The 18,591-nt window shown below is 47.2% G+C and overlaps 1 protein-coding gene across 1 annotated transcript in view; it reads right to left on the bottom strand.

Annotated features, from left to right (window-relative positions):
• AGO2 (argonaute RISC catalytic component 2) overlaps positions 1-12,185 on the bottom strand; it is a 128,958-nt gene extending 116,773 nt beyond the window's left edge. Inside the window, exons 1-2 of the mRNA XM_082257415.1 lie at positions 12,040-12,185; positions 9,686-9,897 (exon numbers count right to left, since the gene is read on the bottom strand). Of these exons, the coding sequence (XP_082113541.1) occupies positions 9,686-9,731 (46 nt within the window). The 5' untranslated portion in view covers positions 9,732-9,897; positions 12,040-12,185. The remainder of the gene's footprint in view (positions 1-9,685; positions 9,898-12,039) is intronic.
• Between the last annotated feature and the right edge of the window lie 6,406 nt (positions 12,186-18,591).

The raw sequence follows: 18,591 nt of genomic DNA, 5'->3' as shown, positions 1-18,591 counted from the left end.
TAAATGCATTCTATGCATTAAGATATAAAGACTTCTGTGTGCAGCAGCCTCCCCAGCATTCCCTCATACTTATTGGAGCCCCATTTCTGTCCAGCAATGTTCAAAAGTCCCTTGGCCGTCCAGGACTCTCCCTCCTGATTGGCTGAGACACAGCAGTGGCGCCATTGGCTTCCACAGCTGTCGACCGCCAACCGGAAGAGATAGGGGGTGGGGGGTGAGAGCTCCATGTCTGAATAGATGCAGGGAGCTGCAGCTCAGCTCCATTACCCCCATAGCAAGCTGCTTTCTGTGGATGCACTCGACAGGAGGGAGGGACCAGGAGCAGCGAAGAGGGACCTGAGTAGAGGAGGATTTGGGCTGTCCTGTGCAAAACCAAGTGCAAAGAGGAGGTAATTATAAGCCCCTGTTCACATTAGGCCGCTCCGACTTCGGGGGCGACCTGTGAAGTCCCGTGCACCGCGACTTCGGTGCAACTTGCACGGACGTCATATAATGGAAGCCTATGCAAGTCGCCTCCAGGTCGCCCCGAAGTAGTACAGGAACCTTTTTCTAAGTCAAAGCGACTTGTGTCACTCCTATTAGAACCGTTCCTGTACTTCTCAATGGACCAGACGGTGCGCGACTTGCCAGGCTGACCAAGTCGCCTGGCAAGTCGTAATAGTGTGAACCGGCTCTAAAAGGTTTTTTTTTTGTTTAAACAAGACTGTACAATCACTTTAAGAAATAACAAACATGAATACTTACCTGCTCTGTGAGGTGGTTTTGCAGAGCAGCCCGGATCCCACTCTTCTCAGGTCCCTGTTCATCGCTCCTGGTACCTCCCTCCTGACAATTGCCCCCCACAGCAAGCAGCTTGCTATGGGGGCACCTGAGCAGCAGCTCCGTGTGTCTATTCAAACACAGAGGTGTGGCTAGTCCCTGCCCCCTCTCTCCTCATTGGCTCACTGAATGATTGATAGCAGTGGGAGCCAATGGCACAGCAGCCAAGTTTCTCCTGCAACATCGCTGCATTAAAGTGATCGTAAAGTCTTATTTATTAAAACAAACATGTTATACTTGCCTCCTTTGTGCAGTTGGTTTCGCACAGCAGCCTGGATCCTCCTCTTCAGCTCTCCGGGCCCCTTAATCCCTTTGAGTGCCCCCACATCAAGCAGTTTGCTATGGGGGCACCTGATTAAGCCACAGCTCTGTTAATCCACTTCAGAGACAAAGCTGCAGTTCGACCCTGCCCCCACTCATTGGCTGGCTAATGGCGCCACTGCTGTCTTAGCCAAGGAGGAAGGGAGGGGCGGGTCGTGGACAGCTGAGACAGTAGTAGTAGACATTGCTAGATCAAGTGGGGACTCAGGTAAGCTTTTGAGGGGGGGGGGGGGGGGGATGGCTAATGCACACAGACTGTTTTTATCTTAATGCAGGTCTTGAAAAATTTGCTTGAAATCTAGGAGCGAGCAAAAGATGAGACAGTTTTTTCTTTGCACATGCCGAATGGCCGGCTTCTGTTGGACTGGCTGCCATACACACGGAGCCAATGGCGTCCAGTTTTTAATTAACCAGCTGATGTTGCCCAGCATTCGACCCATGTGTACTTCGTTTACTTCTTCTGAGAGATACTAAAAAAGGAACACACCAACCAACATGACCACTTTAGTGATTTGAAGTGGTGATGGTGGTAGGCATCAGAAACAGTGCACATGCTGGGATATTTACAATTATGTGCTGGGGGCTGGTTGCACCCCTAGCACATGTGACTTAGTGCTGGCAGAGAGTGTGATGAGCGGTGCTGGAGAAGCATGAAGAGCCCATGCTTCCTGCATCTCTCCTCTCACAGGCGGAATGCAATTGATATCACTCCGCCTGTGACAGGACGGAGCCAGAACTATACAGGAAGCATCAGCTCTGTTCTGTCACAGCTGACAGACACCGTTCTGTCGCCAGACATCCCGAGTCTCATACAAGGTGCAGGAGTCTCCCGCATGCGAGCGCGGCACTTGCATGTCAGGGACTCTCAGCCCGCATGAGGGAGACTCCCGCACCTCGCAGGAGACTTGGGATGTATGGCGACAGAATCTGCGGCAATGTAACCAAGGGGCCAGGCCGCTAAGTCAACTCGCCAATGCGACCCTGTGCCTGGGGTTCGTCAAGCCCTGTCTTAATGCATTGGATAATAAAAAACCTTCTGCCTTTATACCCACTTTAAAGCAAACATTTGTGCAATAGAGGAGTTTTCCTCACTAAAAATGCCTCCTCATGTAAAGGCTTTTTTTTGCATCCCCGACACTTTCGTCTCCGCGAAAACGAGCGCCTAGATGGGATCTGCATGCTACATATTTCAGGGAGGGATTCAGAGAGGTAGAAGGCAATGCGGGGCTCATGCTTTGTCAACTGAACAGCGGAGCGCAGCAGAACACCACTGAACTCTCTGGGCAAGTGAGTAAAGGGGTGGAACCAAAGTTCCTCTTTAACCAGTTCCACCTGCTGCATATATACTGTACATGTACGCGATTTTATGCAGGTGATATAGGGGGCTCCCGCTGTGATTGGAGGAATGACAAAACGACGGTCTGTCTATGTCAGGGGTCTTCAAACTATGGCCCTCCAGCTGTTCAGGAACTACAATTCCCATCATGCCTAGTCATGTCTGTGAATGTCAGAGTTTTACAATGCCTCATGGGATGTGTAGTTCTGCAACAGGTGGAGGGCCGTAGTTTGAGGATCCCTGGTCTATGTAAACAAGGCAAACCACTGTTTTGTTAGGTAGTAAAAGTTCTTGGGTTTAAGCTAAGCTGAAACACAGATCTCTTTTCGTCCAGTGTATCCACTTCCCCCCACAGTTAAGAACTCCCTAGGAGCACACTTAACCCCTTGATCACCACTGGTGTAAACCCCTTCCCTACCAGAGTCATTTATAAATTAACAGTGCATTTTTTTTTAGCTCTGATCACTGTATTGGTGTCACTGGTCCCCAAAAAGTGTCAGATTTGTCCACCGCAATGTCGCAGTCCCGAAAAATAGCTGTGTGCCGCCATTACTAGTAACATTAAAAAAAAATTTAAAGTCCATAAATGTATCCCATAGTTTGTAGACGCTATACCTTTTGCGCAAACCAAATATACACAAGATTTTTTAACAAAAATATGTAGCAGAATACAAACGGGCCTAAATTGATAAAAAAAATTTAAGTTTTTTTTTTTTTTTTTTTTATTTGGTGTGTTTTATAGCAGAAAATAAAAAAATTAGTTTTTTTTTTCTCCCCAAAATTGTGGTTCTTTTAGAAAGCTCCATTTGTGGGAAGAAAAAAAAAAAAAAGGACATAAATTTTACTTGGGTACATTTGCACAACCACGCAATTGTCAGTTAAAGAGGTTGTAAACTCGTTTGAGTTATTTTTTTTTTTTTTACACCCTGCAAAAGAAAGACATAATGAGCTAGTATGCATCGCATATTAGCTCATTATGCAATACTTACCTCAGAACGAGCCCCCGCCGTGCCGCTCACTCACCTCTATGACGGGCGACATGTCTAGTCGCCCGTCTTCCGGGATCGCGGCATCCGGCCATCTGATTGGCCGGAGCCGCGGTGACGTCACTCCCGCGCACGCGCGCTAGAGCCGACAGTCACGGCACGGGGCTCTGAAGGAACGGCACGATCGGCCGTTCCTTCAGAGCGCATGCGCCAGTGACGTCACTGGCGACATGCAAGGTAAATATCTCCTAAACGGTACATGTTTAGGAGATATTTACAGTACCTATAGGTAAGCCTTATCATAGGCTTACCTATAGGTACAAGTTGTAGAGGAGGGTTTACTTCCTCTTTAAAGCAACGCAGTGACGTATCGCAAAAAAATGGCCCAGTCAAGAAAGAGGTAAAAGCTTTGTGCTGAAGTGGTTAATCACTTGGTTACTGGGCACTTAACCCCCTTCCTGCCCAGGCCAATTTCCAGCTTTCATCGCTGTCACTCTTTGACAATGATAATTGCGCGGTCATGCTACACTGAACCCATATTATATTTTTATCTTTTTCCTACACAAAGCTTTCTTTTGGTAGTATTTAATCATTACTGGGATTTTATTTTTTTTTTTTTTTTACAAAAAAATAAACACACACACTACTATTTTTCATAGTTACAAAATGTTGAAAACCGGTAATTTTCCTCCATTAATGGGCGCTGATAAAGCTGCACTAATGGATGAGGCGGCACTGGCGATGAGGCACTGGGCACTGCTTAGTGCTGATATGCTCTTGTAGGTGGCACTGCTTAGCAGCAGTGGGTCTGGAGTGTGAGGGACTGCTGTCCTGTTTTACTCCAGACGGTAATAGGCTTTTTCTTCCCCTCCTTACGCTGTAAGCGTGATGGGGGGGGGGGGGGGGGGGGGGCTGTAGGGGGGAAAAAAAAAAAAAACAGATTACCAACTGTTTATATCATGTGATCAGCTGTTATTGGCTGACAGCTGATCACATGACAAGGGACCAGGATCTGCCCCTTACACCGATCTGTGATCAGCCGAGTCTCACTGACTCGCTGATCACTGAGCGAGCCAGGGGCACACTGGCATCACATGCGCGGGAAGACGTACGTGGATGTCCTGGCAATTTAGGCCTGCGCTGTAGCTGTCTTTCGGCTATAGTGCGGGCAGCAAGGTTAATCACAATCTTATGTACAACTCCCTTCGCTTTCCCAAAAGTTAGGGCTCTTTCACACGGTCCGATCAGGATCGATCAGCCGATCCCCGCTGAGCCGGCGGATGACCGCTCCGTCTCCGCTTGCAGTGCGGAGAGGGAGGTGTCACAGCCCCTGCTGCTCTCTATGGGGGAATCGGATGAGAGCGGACCGCCTGTCCTTTCTCATCCGATCCGATCCCTGGACAGATGGAAAAATAGGGTTTCCATCCGTCCGGATTTCACAGACAGGATCAGATGCGGATGGCAGGGGAGGTGTCTCCGCTGCCCCATAGAGCTGCATGGAGGATCCGATCAGATCCACCTAAAAAACTTACAGGCGGATCTGATCGGATCGCCCGTGTGAAAGAGCCCTTAGTTATAAGATCTACTGAAACAATGTATTCAATTTGTATCGTCAGAAATTTCCATGTACTACACAGTTCACGATAGATATAAAGTCGATTGCACAACTACATTGTAACATCTTTGGTGAGCTATTAACAGGCAACGCCACATTCACACACTATATAACCAACTGAATTAACTGAAAGTGGTAATAAACCCAAAACCAAAAATATAAATATATAACAGTCTTTATATCCAATGACTGGAAGACTGCATTCTTTTTTTTTTTTTAAACCTGGCTCTTTGCAATCTGTGCAACTTTTCCACACCACATTAAAAACACACCGAGTGTGCAGTCAGCCGTGGGTGTCAATATAATCCTAACAGCAACCCAAATGCAGATTGTAAATGCAGTGCGTTTGCCAACACTGGACTGCACAATGATTTTTTTTTTTTTTTTTTAAATACCGCATGCACTACTTTTGCTGCGATTTCACCCCATTCCTCACACTGCACTGTCGCATAGGAATTGCATATCGAGTTCCCGTGCGATTCAGGTATAAACCACAATAAGGGTATTTGCCAGCACACCACAGATTATCAGGTAGAGTCCAAATGTTTTTTCACTGAATGAAGCATGTTCACATCACAACGTTTTGGAGTCACGCAGGACCCCTTCCATCAGGCATGTAAACCAGCGCTTAGGCATTTTTCCCCAGTGATCTGCCCAGTAACACATCATGTGTTTGCGCATCCCCCGCTCTGGATGAAGGAGCACAGGGGGCACCTTTGGGCAGCAGCATTGTCAGTCTTGGGGGGGGGGGGGGGGGGGAGAGTGTTAGATGTACTGGCAGATTAGGTACACTAAGGTCCTATTTGCACCTGTGGCTCGCATTAGCACTTTTTTTTTTTTCCCAAGCAACAGTGTAAGGCCCTTTTCACACGGCCGGTGCGCCCAACAGACTCAGTTTTGCTCAGCGGTGATTGATCCACTGATCCCTGCTGAGCAGGTGGATGACAACTCCATCTCCGCTCTCTGAGCAGAGAAGGAGCTGTTAGAGCCCGCTCTACTCTATGGGAGATCAGAAAACAGATCGCCTGTCCATTTTCACCCGATCTGATGCTCCAGACAGATGGAAAATAGGGTTTCCATCCGTCCAGATTTCACAGAGAGGACTGGATGGAATAGCAGCGGGTGTCATAGGAGACGTCTCCGCTGACATCCGCTGCTCCATAAGGATGCATGGAGTATCAGTTTAGGTCCGCCTGAAAAACTGACAGACAGACCAGATTGCAAATCCTGTGTGAAAGGGGCCTAATGCCCCATACACACGTGCAGATTATCTGCAGACTTTTGTCTGCAGACTTACCAAAACCATATAATATGAGGTCAAACCTAAACACTTTCAATTTGTTTGCATCCGGCAGGCCCTTGCACTACATAGAAAAGTTAAGTCTGCAGACAAAAGTCTGCAGATAATCTGCACGTGTGTATGGGGCATAAGGCCCCTTTCACACAGGCAGACCGTTCAGATCCGACTGTCCGTTTTTTTGGCGGATCTGAACGGTCCCCCCATGCATTCCTATGGGGCATCGGATGTCAGCGGAGACATGTCCGCTGACATCCGATAAATCTGGACGGATGGAAACCCTATTTTCCATCCGTCCAGCGGATCGGGTGAGAACGGACTGACGGTCCGTTGACATCCGATTTCCCCCATAGAGTTGCATGGGGAACTGTCAGCTGTGTCTCCGCACACAGAGCGGAGACACAGCTGTCCTCCTGCTGCTCAGCATGGGGATCAGCGGCTCGATCCCCGCTGAGAAAAACGGACTCCGTCCAACGGACGGAGTGTGTGAAAGGAGCCTAAGGCTGACCAATACACGGCTCAAATCTCGGCTGGTTCAGCAGGAACGGGAAGGCTGAATGTGCAAAGTCGAGCGATTCATACAACCAGCCTGCCGGAGTCTCTTGACTCTTGGGGTGTCAACATGAATAAATGGCACTTGCAAGCACTCGTTTTTTTAAATGCTTTTCTGCTTGAGTTCCCAGCACACAAAAGTGAGAATGTGGCCTCACAAACTGAACTCAAACTCCAGTTCACATTTTTTTTTTTGCCCCTTTTGGGATAAAATTCTTACATAAATAAAAGGTGATCATTGTAAGCACCCCTACCAATGGTAAATGTTTTGCCTCAACCCTCTATCTACTTGGGGCCCCCACCTGCACCCCTTTGGCACTTTCTGTGCAGCTCCTGAGGGCCCCTAGAGACACTAATCTAAACTATTACTCGGTTTTTGTAGTGATTGCTAAGCCACCTTCTGCTCCCTGTCTGCAGGACCCCCAAATGTAGGGTTGCCATTTCATCCCTTTAAACCCCAATGCATGTTAACACAGGTTCTGTGTCTGATTTAAGATGGTAATTAAACTCACTTAGTGCCATTCCAGCATGAAATTTGCCTCATAACCTGTGAAATTATTGTGTTTGGGTTTAACCACTTCTGGTTTTACCCCCTTAATGACCAGGCCATTTTTTGTAATTCGGCACCGTGTTATTTTAACTGACAATTGAACAGTCGTGCGGCGCTGTACCCAAATAAAATTGATGTCCTTTTTTCCCCCACAAATAGAGCTTTCTTGTGGTGGTTTTTGACCACCTTTGCGATTTTTATTTTTTTGCGCTATAAACAAAAAAGCGACAATTCTGAAAAAAAAAAAAAAAAAAAAAAAAAGATTATATAATTTTTTTTTTTTTTTTTTTACGGTTCTGCTATACAACATTCCCAATAAAAAATTTAAAATCTAATTTTTTGATCATTTTAGGCCAATTTGTATTCTGCTACATTTTTTTGGTAGCAAAAACCACAATAAGCGTATTTTGATTGGTTTGCGCAAAAGTTATCACGTCTACAAACTAGGGAAAAGATTTATGTCCTTATTCTTTTTTTTTTTACTAGTAATGGCGGCGATCTGCGACAAGACAGGTCAGACCCCTGACATTTTTGACACTTTTGGGGGACCAGTGACATTACTACAGTCATCGGTGCTAAAAATATGCACTGTTACTGTAATGATACTGGCAGGGAAGGCGTGAGCCTAGGAGAGTGCTTTGTAACTGTATGGGGGAGGGACTTGTGGAATCAACACAGAGACCTGGGATCCTAAATAGGTCTGCTGTGTTTACAACAGCTGACCGTCGTTCTCTCTCAGCTGGGAGCGATCACAAGCGCCCGGCAGCAATTCTGGCTGCCAGTCCCATGGATCGGCTTCCCCGCTTCCTAATAGGGGTGGGCACGTGCCCCCCAGAAGCCCTCCCGCGAAGCGACATACCCATACATTGGTTCGAGCAGCTGAGCCAGCCTGCCGCAGTGTATCTTACATAGTTAGTGAGAAAAAAAAAAAAAAAAGACACCACTTCAACCTATGATGTGTGTGTGTTTGCTGTTAACCGTACATTGTATACCCCTGTATGTTGTGGTCTTTAAGGTGCCCATCTAATAGTTTTTTTAAACTGTCAATGCTCCCTGCGGATACCACTGCGGAAGAGAATTCCACATCCTTACCACTCTGACAGTGAAGAACCCCTTACGTAGTTTAAGGTTAAACAGCTTCTCTTCTAGTTTTAGTGAGTGGCCACGTGTCTTATTGAAATCCCTTTCTCTGAATAGTTTATTACCTATGCTAGGGTCATCACCAGTACAGTATTTGTACATTGATATCATATCCCCTCAAGCGTTTTCTCCAGAGAGAATAAGTTCAGTGCTTGTAGACTTTCCTCATAGCTGAGATCCTCCATTCCCCTTCTCTGGACTCTCTCCAGTTCCAGCACATCCCTTCTGAGGACCGGTGCCCAGAACTGGACAGCATACTCCAGATGTGGCCGGACCAGAGTCTTGTAGAGAGGAGTGAATCCCCTTTTTTATACATCCCAGTATTCTGTTGGCTTTGCTTGCATGGCATTGCCAAGCCTGTTGTCCACTAAGACCCGCGGCGGGCGGTCGGCAAGTGGTTAAAAGGATGAGGTGGCAACTAGTGGTGCACTGAAATTTTGGCAACAGAAATTTATCGACCGAAAACGGGCCTATCCCACTTCGGCTGAAAACGGACCATATATGCCGAATATTAATGGCCGCCGCAGCAGCTTTTTCAATTTAACTTATATGGTGCATGACCGGCCGCGGTCAGCTCCTGAGACCCGCCGTTTGTACCTCCTTGCCCGCCCTGTGCTAGAATCGCCTGGCATCTAGCAACCAGTGACGTCATGGTCCCGAGAGGAAAGCGAGGCCGAGAAGAGGACCCAGCACGTAAAGCGGAGGAGGAACTTCCTCGTTCTCCTCCGCGCCTGACTCTCTCTCCACCCACCTCCTCTCTCTTCTACTGTATGCCCGCTGCGGGTAGGAAGGACAGGAGCAGAACTAGAGTCAACCTGCTATCTGTGGGAAGCAGTGCGTGACAACTTATGTGTTATGATGTGCATCATTGTTTCCCTATACAACTATAGGACAGGTATATAGTGCCAGGAGCATCTATATACAGGCTGTATACAGTCAAGGTAAAATCATTTTTGGTTTCTTTTTTCGACCCAGAATTTTCAGTTCGGTGCATCCCTAGTGGCACCCTCTACCCAGCTGGCATTGCGCACTCCCATCCGTCTCCCACGCCCCTTGCACAGTCTCTTACCCTCTCCCGTTACAGGGTCGCGTTCTCTGAGCGTCTCTTGCATCATTTTCGGTTATCGTTTACTATATCCTGTTGTATATCTCTGACAGTAAATGTTCACTGAATGTTATGTGCAGCCCTCTGGTGACGTCGATAGCCGCGCTTGAGGCCCCACAGTTCAAGAAAGCTGACCGCCGCTGTTCTAAACTGCTACATCTGCAGGACAGCGTGTTCTGTTAAAAATGAAAAAAATAAAAATATACATAAGAATATTTATAAAAAACAGACTTACTGGCAGGTAAAAATAAAAAGGAAAGAACGCCTAAATAAGTAAAACTAACGCAGCCATCACAGGTAAGGGTTGGTAATATAATACATGTTTGGGTTTAATACAAACTGGGGATCGACCGATAACGGTTTTTCCTTGTCGATATTTTGGTCATTGCATTACTGTATCGGCCGATATTTTGAACATTTAAAGTTTTCCAAAATAAACACAATATTTGACACAAATCTGTTACTGAACATGTGTGGTGGGTGGCTGGCATCCTGTGTGGTGGCTGGCACCTTTTAATGGCTGGCTGGCTAGCACCCTGTGCGGAGGCTGGCACCTTTTAATGGCTGGCTGGCAGCCTGTAGTGGGAGGCTGGCTGGCACCCTGTGCAGAGGCTGGCTGGCACCTTTTAATGGCTGGCTGGCACCCTGTGTGGAGGCTGGCACCTTTTAGTGGGTGGCTGGCTGGCATCTTGTGTGGTGGGCGGCTGGCTGGCACCCTGGGTGGTGGGTTGCTGGCACCTTTAAATGGCTGACTTGCCCCCTTTAGTGGGTGGCTGGCACCCTGTGTGGAGGCTGACTGGCACCTTTTAGTGGGTGGTGGGAGGCTGGCACCCTGGGTGGTGGGAGGCTGGCACCCTGGGTGGCGGGGGGCGGGCACCCTGGGTGGCGGGAGGCTGGCTGGCACCTTTTAGTGGGAGGCTGGCTGGCATCCTGTGTAGTGGCTGGCTGGCACCCTGTGTGGAGGGCTGGCTGGCACCCTGTGTGGAGGGCTGGCTGGCACCCTGTGTGGAGGGCTGGCTGGCACCCTGTGTGGAGGGCTGGCACCTTTTAATGGCTGACTGGCCCCCTTTAGTGGGTGGCTGGCACCCTGTGTGGAGGCTGACTGGCACCTTTTAGTGGGTGGCTGGCACCCTGGGTGGTGGGCGGCTGGCTGGCACCCTGGGTGGTGGGCGGCTGGCTGGCACCTTTTAGTGGGAGGCTGGCTGGCATCCTGTGTAGTGGCTGGCAGGCCCCCTGTGTGGAGGGCTGACTGGCACCCTGTGTGGAGGGCTGGCTGGCAGGCACCCTGTGTGGAGGGCTGGCTGGCACCTTTTAATGGCTGACTGGCACCCTTTAGTGGGTGGCTGGCACCCTGTGTGGAGGCTGACTGGCACCTTTTAGTGGGTAGCTGGCTGGCACCCTGTGTGGTGGGAGGCTGGCACCCTGGGTGGTGGGAGGCTGGCTGGCACCCTGGGTGGTGGGAGGCTGGCTGGCACCCTGGGTGGTGGGAGGCTGGCTGGCACCTTTTAGTGGGAGGCTGGCTGGCACCTTTTAGTGGGAGGCTGGCAGGCACCTTGTGTGGAGGGCTGGCTGGCACCTTTTAATGGCTGGCTGGCACAGGCCTGTTGGTGGCTGGCACCCTGTGTGGTGGGTGGCTGGCAGCGGGCAACTGTGGGTGGGTGTATGTGGCGGCTGTGTTAAACACTAGACAAGGCTGAGGGAGGCAGCCAAAGAAGACAGAAGCAGAGGCGCGTGGCACAACATACGCAATGACGTCACGGCAATATCAGTCACCTCCAGGGGGCGATTCCGATATATCGGGGTAAAGTGCATATCGACCTTGCCAATAATCAGTCGATCCCTAACACAAACCATACAATTACATTGTAACATTTATGATGAGCAGAAAGTCCCCAAGGACTGTCTATATAAATATAAGCTATCTGTGACCTTCTCTGCGGGTACATGGGAGAGGAGCAGAGCCTGGGGTCTGCTTACATGTCCATTAACATACAATAACAAACACAACAGATCAATAACAATGACATGCTGGGATCTGTAGTCCAATAACACTGGGAGGGAAGGGGGCAGAACTTTCCTCCAGCGCCTGGCCCTTTAAGCAGTGGGGGTCTCCCAGCATGCCCCGCGCGGCTCCCCCACCATCAGCCCAGGCTGGCACGTGACCAAGCTGCTGGCGCGGGATGTGGCGCGCGGCGGCCGCTATAAAGCGGCCTGAAGGGGAAAGGGAAGCCGGCGGCGGGAATAGGATGTCCTTCCCAGGGCCAGGCCTCAGACACACGGGGAGGGGAGAGAAGGGAGGGCGAAGGAAAGCCACTCACCCGGGCTGGCTGCGGCGTACATGATGCTGGTTACGGGCTGAGCCGGAAGACACACGCAGGCGACGTTATATCCCGCGAGGGGGCGACAATGGCGGCCGGGGCTCGGCTCGTTCAAGTCTCCATAGAACTCTCCACAGCCGCCGCCGTTTCCTCCGCACTATGCGCGACATGAACTGAGGAGGGGCGGAGCGGTGACGTCAGGGGGGTGCGTCTTTTCCCCCATTCGTCGCGTCCTTTCCCGGGTGGGTGGGGCGTAGGCGCGGGCCTCACTGATGTCATCTGAGGTGAAAAGGGCGGGTAAAGGAGAAGGGCGGGGCTAGAGCGGCGGTTATGGTTACTGGGTCAACACGGCAACAAACAACCTGCTGGTTACTCGGCCGCCATGTTGGATGAGGGCAAATGTGTGAAAAGTGAGGGCATGGAACGTTCTTTACGGTGACTGCTGCAAAGTGATGAAAATGTCATGGAAACAGCATAGTGTTCAAAGTTTTTAGAGAGGGCCTGTCAGGATTGGTTAGGCAATAGTAGTATACCACAGAAAAATGTTCTGTAAATAAAGACTATACCACAAATTATACGTTATGTGTGTGATATGATTCATAAATGAAAGAGAACCTGTCACAAATGGCCGCCTAAAGCAGTGGGTTGCACGCTAGTGATCGACCAATATCGTTTTTTCGATACCAATGTTTTGGTCATCGGTATTGGCCGATATTTTCGTACATTAACCACTTTCAGACCGGAAGATTTGGCTGCTCAATGACCAGGCCCTATTTTGCGATTCGGCACTGCGTGACTGTAACGGATAATTGCGCGGTCGTGTGACGCTGTACCCAAATAAAATTGACGTCCTTTTTTTCCCACAAATAGAGCTTCCTTTTGGTGGTATTTGATCACCTGTGCGATTTTTATTTTTTGCGATATTAATAAAAAAAAGCAACAATTTTGAAAAAAATAACAATATTTTTCTACTTTGACAGTTAAAAAATATCCAATATATTCAATATTTGTCATATATTTAGGCTAAAATGTATTTAGTTACATGTCTTTGATAAAAAAAATTCTCAATGAGCGAGTTTATGACCGGAAGATTTTATCCCCTTCCTGACCAGGGCCTATTTTGCGATTCGGCACTGCGTGACTTTAATGGACAATTGCGCGGTCGTGCGACGCTGTACCCAAATTAAATTGACGTATTTTTTTCCCCACAAATAGAGCTTTCTTTTGGTGGTATTTGATCACCTCTGCGATTTTTATTTTTTGCGCTATAAACAAAGAAAGAGCGATAATTTTGAAAAAAACAATATTTTTCACACAATATTCTCAAAAAAAAAAAAAAAAAAAATCTAAATTTTTAACATTTTAGGCCAATTTGTTTTCTGCTACATATTTTTGGTAAAAAAAAAATTGCAATAAGCGTATTTTGATTGGTTTGCACAAAAGTTATTGCGTTTACTAACTACGGGAAAGATTTATGTCATTTTTATTGTTTTATTTTTTTACTAGTAATGGCGGTGATCTGCAATTTTTTAGCAGGACTGCGACATTGCGGCGGACAGATTGGACCCCTAACTGACATTTTTGACACTTTTGGGGGTACCAGTGACATTACTACAGTAATCAGTGCTAAAATTATGCACTGTTACTGTAATAATGACACTGGCAGGGAAGGGGTTAACACTGTGGGAGATCAAGGGGTTAAATGTGACCCTAGGGAAGTGATTCTAACTGTGGGGGGGGGCGTGGCTTGTGAAGTCATCACAGAGACATGTGATCCTATATAGCAGGATCACGTGACATCTGTGATCACTTCAGGGAGAAGGACGGACGGTTGTGTTTACGTGAGCCGTCGTCCTTCTCTGTCAGTGGCCGGCGGCCATCGGAGCCGCCTGTCACACGCACTGGCTTCCCTGCTGACGAGCGGGGGCGGGAGCGCACCTCCAGTTGTGCGCAATTGTCCCCTAGCTCCTCCCAGGCGAGCGTCGTATATGTACGGCACTTTGCCTAGGACAGCCAGCCTGCCGCAGTACATCTGCGGCTGGACGTAAAGTGGTTAACCTCCCTGGCGGTATGATTGTTTCCGATTTTAGGTGCTGAAAGCGGTACCATTATTTTGCATGTAATTCTTAGTGCCGGTTCACATTTGTGCGATGCGGTAAAGCTGCAAATATACAGAGTGTTCCCGCATCGCATCCACACCCCTGGCAGTTCACACTGCCATATGCGATAAGCTGGGGGTGTCAATTAAAAGGTAAAGACACACCCAGATAAGATCGCATATCACAGTGCGATCTGCAAGTTCACACAGAATCGGATCGTACTAGTGTGAACCACCATGCGATCCAATTCTGCTGCGGACCAAAAAAAGGGTCCTGTGCGTGTTTTAGTACGATTGCGGTGCAAATTCAGCCATACAAACTGTATGGCTGAAATTTGCACCGCACAGCGATCGCATGTGATTTTAGGAGCAGTGTGCTCCGAATTACATGCGATCTCTGTGATCGCACTAATGTGAACTGGCACTTAACCACTTGCCGACTGCCTAACGCAGATTTACGTCGGCAGTCAGCCCCTCACAGGCAAAGCAACGTAGGTTTACGTCGCTAGCCTGTGAGGCTCTAGGGAGCAAGCGCGTGCCTCCCGGGGCGTGCTCCCGCTCGCTCACGGACCCCCCCCCCCCCCCATAACTAGCGATTGTCCGTTACCGTGGGAGAAAGGCAGACGGCTGATGTAAACAAAGCCGCCTGTCAGTCTCCCCTGTGTAAGAATGGAGATCATACGGTTCTACACCTCAAGCCACATCCAATCACAGTTAGAAGCACGCCCCTAGGGACACACTTAACCCCTCCCTCTCCAATACAGTTAACCCCTTCCCTGCCAGTGTCATTTTTACAGTAACAGTGCATATGTATAGCACTGATTACTGCAGTAATGTCACTGGTACCCCCAAAAGTGTAAAAAATGTCAGTCAAGGGTCCAATCTGTCCGCCGCAATGTCGCAGTCCCGCAAAAAAAATTGCAGATCGCCGCCATTACTCGTTAAAAAAAAAACACCAAAAATTACAAAAATCTTTCCCTTTGTTAGTAAACGCGATAACTTTTGCGCAAACCAATCAAAATACGCTTTTTGCGATTTTTTTTTTTACCAAACATATGTAGCATAAAACAAGTTGGCCGAAAATTTTAAAAAAATTTGATTTTTACATTTTTCTTTTCGGGGAATTTCATATAAAGAAAATGTGAAAAATATTGTTATTTTTGCAAAATTTACGCTCTTTTTTTGTTTATAGCGCATGATCAAAAAATCGCACAGGTGATCAAATACCACCAAAAGAAAGCTCTGTTTGTGGGAAAAAAAGGACGTCAAATTCGTTTAGATACAGCATCGCACGACCGCGCAATTGTCCAATAAATTCACGCAGTAAAAAATCGTAAAAAAAACCCTGGTCAGGAAGGGGGTAAAATCTTCCGGGGCTTAAGTGGTTAAGGACGAGCAGCCCAAACCAACTATTTACATATGATTTTTTTTTACTGTGCGTTCTTCTTTATAACATCTCGGGTATGATAAAGTTTGACACACAAAATCATAAATTATAATATAATAAAGAACTATAAATAATAACAAATAATAATACTTTTTATTCAATAAATTGTAGTAAATAATATAATCAAAAACACTGACATTTTTTTTTTGGCCAAACAAGGATGCAATATTAGTCGTCATATTGCTTCAGTAAGTGTCCCGGGTATGGAAAATTAAAAAAAATGGTACGGCACAAAGTCCGACGTCACAATCAGGACAATAGAACCGGGTTTCTTTTCGGATTTTCCTTCCAGTGTCGCCACGTTTAGAGCAGCAAACCACACACATCCTTGTGGGTGCAGGCTTCTTTTCCGTTGGTGGAATGTGGTCCATAACGTGACGACCAGTCAGGCCTTCCGGGTTCACAACGCCAGCAACACGGCGTCCGGATCTATTTACAGCTTGCAAAATATAAGTTCGGCATATATACGACCATTTTTTTACCGGCACCGGCTGCCCATAACGGGCATTTACGGGCAACCCGATTAACAGGCGCTTGCCGGGACAATGTAAATTACCTGGGACATGCTCCTATTTGAAGGGACTGTCGCGGCCAAAAACGGGACAGTTGGCAAGTATGTCACACTTAACCCTTTGATCACCCCTAGGTTAACCCTTTCCCTGCCAGTGTCATTATTACAGTAACAGTGCATATTTGTAGCACTGTTTACTGTAGTAATGTCACTGGTCCCCTCAAAAGTGTCATAAATGTCAGTTAGGGGTCCGATCTGTCCGCCGAAATGTCGCAGTCCCGCTAAAAATTGCAGATCGCCTCCATTACTAGTAAAAAAATGAAAATAACATAAATCTTTCCCCTAATTTGTAGACGCAAAAACTGTTGAGCAAACCAATCAAAATAGGCTTATTGCGATATTTTTTTTTTTTACCAAAATAATGTAGCAGCATACAAATTTGCCTAAGTCCCGGTTCACACTGAGGCGACCTGTGAGGCGACCTGGTCGCCTCACAGGTCGCCGCAGGTCGCCTCCCATAGGGAAGCTGCGGACCCGTTCTAATAGGAGCGACACAAGTCGCTCCGACTTAGAAAAAGGGTCCGGAGCTTCTTTGGGGTGACCAGGAGGCGACCGCCATAGACTTCAATGTTATGAAGTCCATGGCGGCCGCTCCGAGGTCGCGGCGCGCTGCTCGCACCGCGACCTCGGAGGTCACGGTGCGAAGTAGCGTCGCCCCTATGTGAATGGGGCCTTAAAGGATGAACATTTTTTATTTTTTATTTTTTGGGAATGTTGTGTAGCAGAATGTAAAAAATATTGTTGTTGTTTTTTTTTTTTTTTTTTACAGAAATGTCGCTTTTTTTTGTTTATAGTGCAAAAAAATAAAAATCGCACAGGTGATCAAATACCACCAAAAGAAATCTCTATTTGTGGGGAAAAAAAGGACATTGATTTTATTTTGGTACAGCGTCACACGACCACGCAATTGTCCATTAAAGTAACGCAGTGCCGAATCGCAAAATATGGCCTGGATATTAAGGGGGAAAATCTTCCGTTCCAGAAGTGCTTAAGAATCGGCTGTGCGAAGTTGTGTACACACTATACGAAAATCGTACAAAAATTCTTTGGAGGAAAATGTTCACCCGATTTTATTATAGTGTGTATTAGCCTAATATCTCGTACACATGATCAGATAATCGGACGACTTATCGTTCGCATTTTGTTGCATGATACTGGTATCGAATTCAACAATACGTACTATTTTTTTTTTTTTTTCAAATATAAATTTTTATTCAGGAATTTCAGTAATACATACATTAACATTTTTGGTATAAAGTACATCTCCAACTTAACACTAACTATAACAGCTCTTTTATACTTTACTTATCCTATATTCCTTCCTTTTTTTCCTTTCTTTTTATACCCCCCCCCCTTTTTCCCTCCCTCCCTTCCTACATTAAGTGGTTGCCGACTGCCGCACGACTATATACTGCGGCGGTCAGCCCCGACCAGGCAGAGTGACGTAGGGGTACGTCACTCGCCTGTCATTGACTTGTGAACCAATTGCCGGCGGGCGCGCGCCCGCACCGGCTCGTTCACTAACAAATCAGTGCGTGTGACCGGCGGACCCGATCGTCCGCCGGTCACTCACGATCGCTCCGGTGAAGGGAGAAAGTCAGGCGGCTAATGTAAACAAGCCGCCTGTCATTCTCCCTGGTGTAAAAATGAAGATCAGACGGTTCTACTATGTAGGACCGTTGATCTCCGTTTTTACACCAATAGCCATGTCCCTTTACAGTTAGAATCACGCCCCTAGGACACACTTAACCCCTCCCTCTCCAATACAGTTAACCCCTTCCCTGCCAGTGTCATTTTTGCAGTAACAGTGCATATGTATAGCACTGATTACTGCAGTAATGTCACTGGTAACCCCAAAAGTGTCAAAAATGTCAGTCAAGGGTCCGATCTGTCCGCCGCAATGTCGCAGTACCGCAAAAAAACCGCAGATCGCCGCCATTACGCGTTTAAAAAAAAAACACCAAAAATGACAAAAATCTTTCCCTTTGTTAGTAAACGCGATAACTTTTGCGCAAACCAATTAAAATACGCTTTTTGCGATTTTTTTTACCAAACATATGTAGCATAAAACAAATTGGTCTAAAATGTTAAAAAATTTTGATTTTTACATTTTTTTTGGGGAATTTCATATAAAAAATGTGAAAAATATTGTTATTTTTGCAAAATTTACGCTCTTTTTTTATTTATAGCGCATGATCAAAAAATCACACAGGTGATCAAATACCACCAAAAGAAAGCTCTGTTTATCGGAAAAAAAGGACGTCAAATTCGTTTAGGTACAGCGTCGCACGACCGCACAATGGTCCGTTAAAATCACGCAGTGCCGAATCGCTAAATACCCCCTGGTCTTTTAGCAGCCAAATCCTCCGGGGCTTAAGTGGTTAACCCACCTCCAAAAAAAAAAATCCATAGTAATCCACGACAAACGATTGAAAG

The sequence above is a fragment of the Pelophylax lessonae genome (genome assembly GCF_965119305.1).
Source record: "Pelophylax lessonae genome assembly, chromosome: 5".
Taxonomy (NCBI): Eukaryota; Metazoa; Chordata; class Amphibia; order Anura; family Ranidae; genus Pelophylax; species Pelophylax lessonae.
Note: the sequence above shows the minus strand (reverse complement) of the source record. Positions and strands in the feature narration are given on the sequence as shown.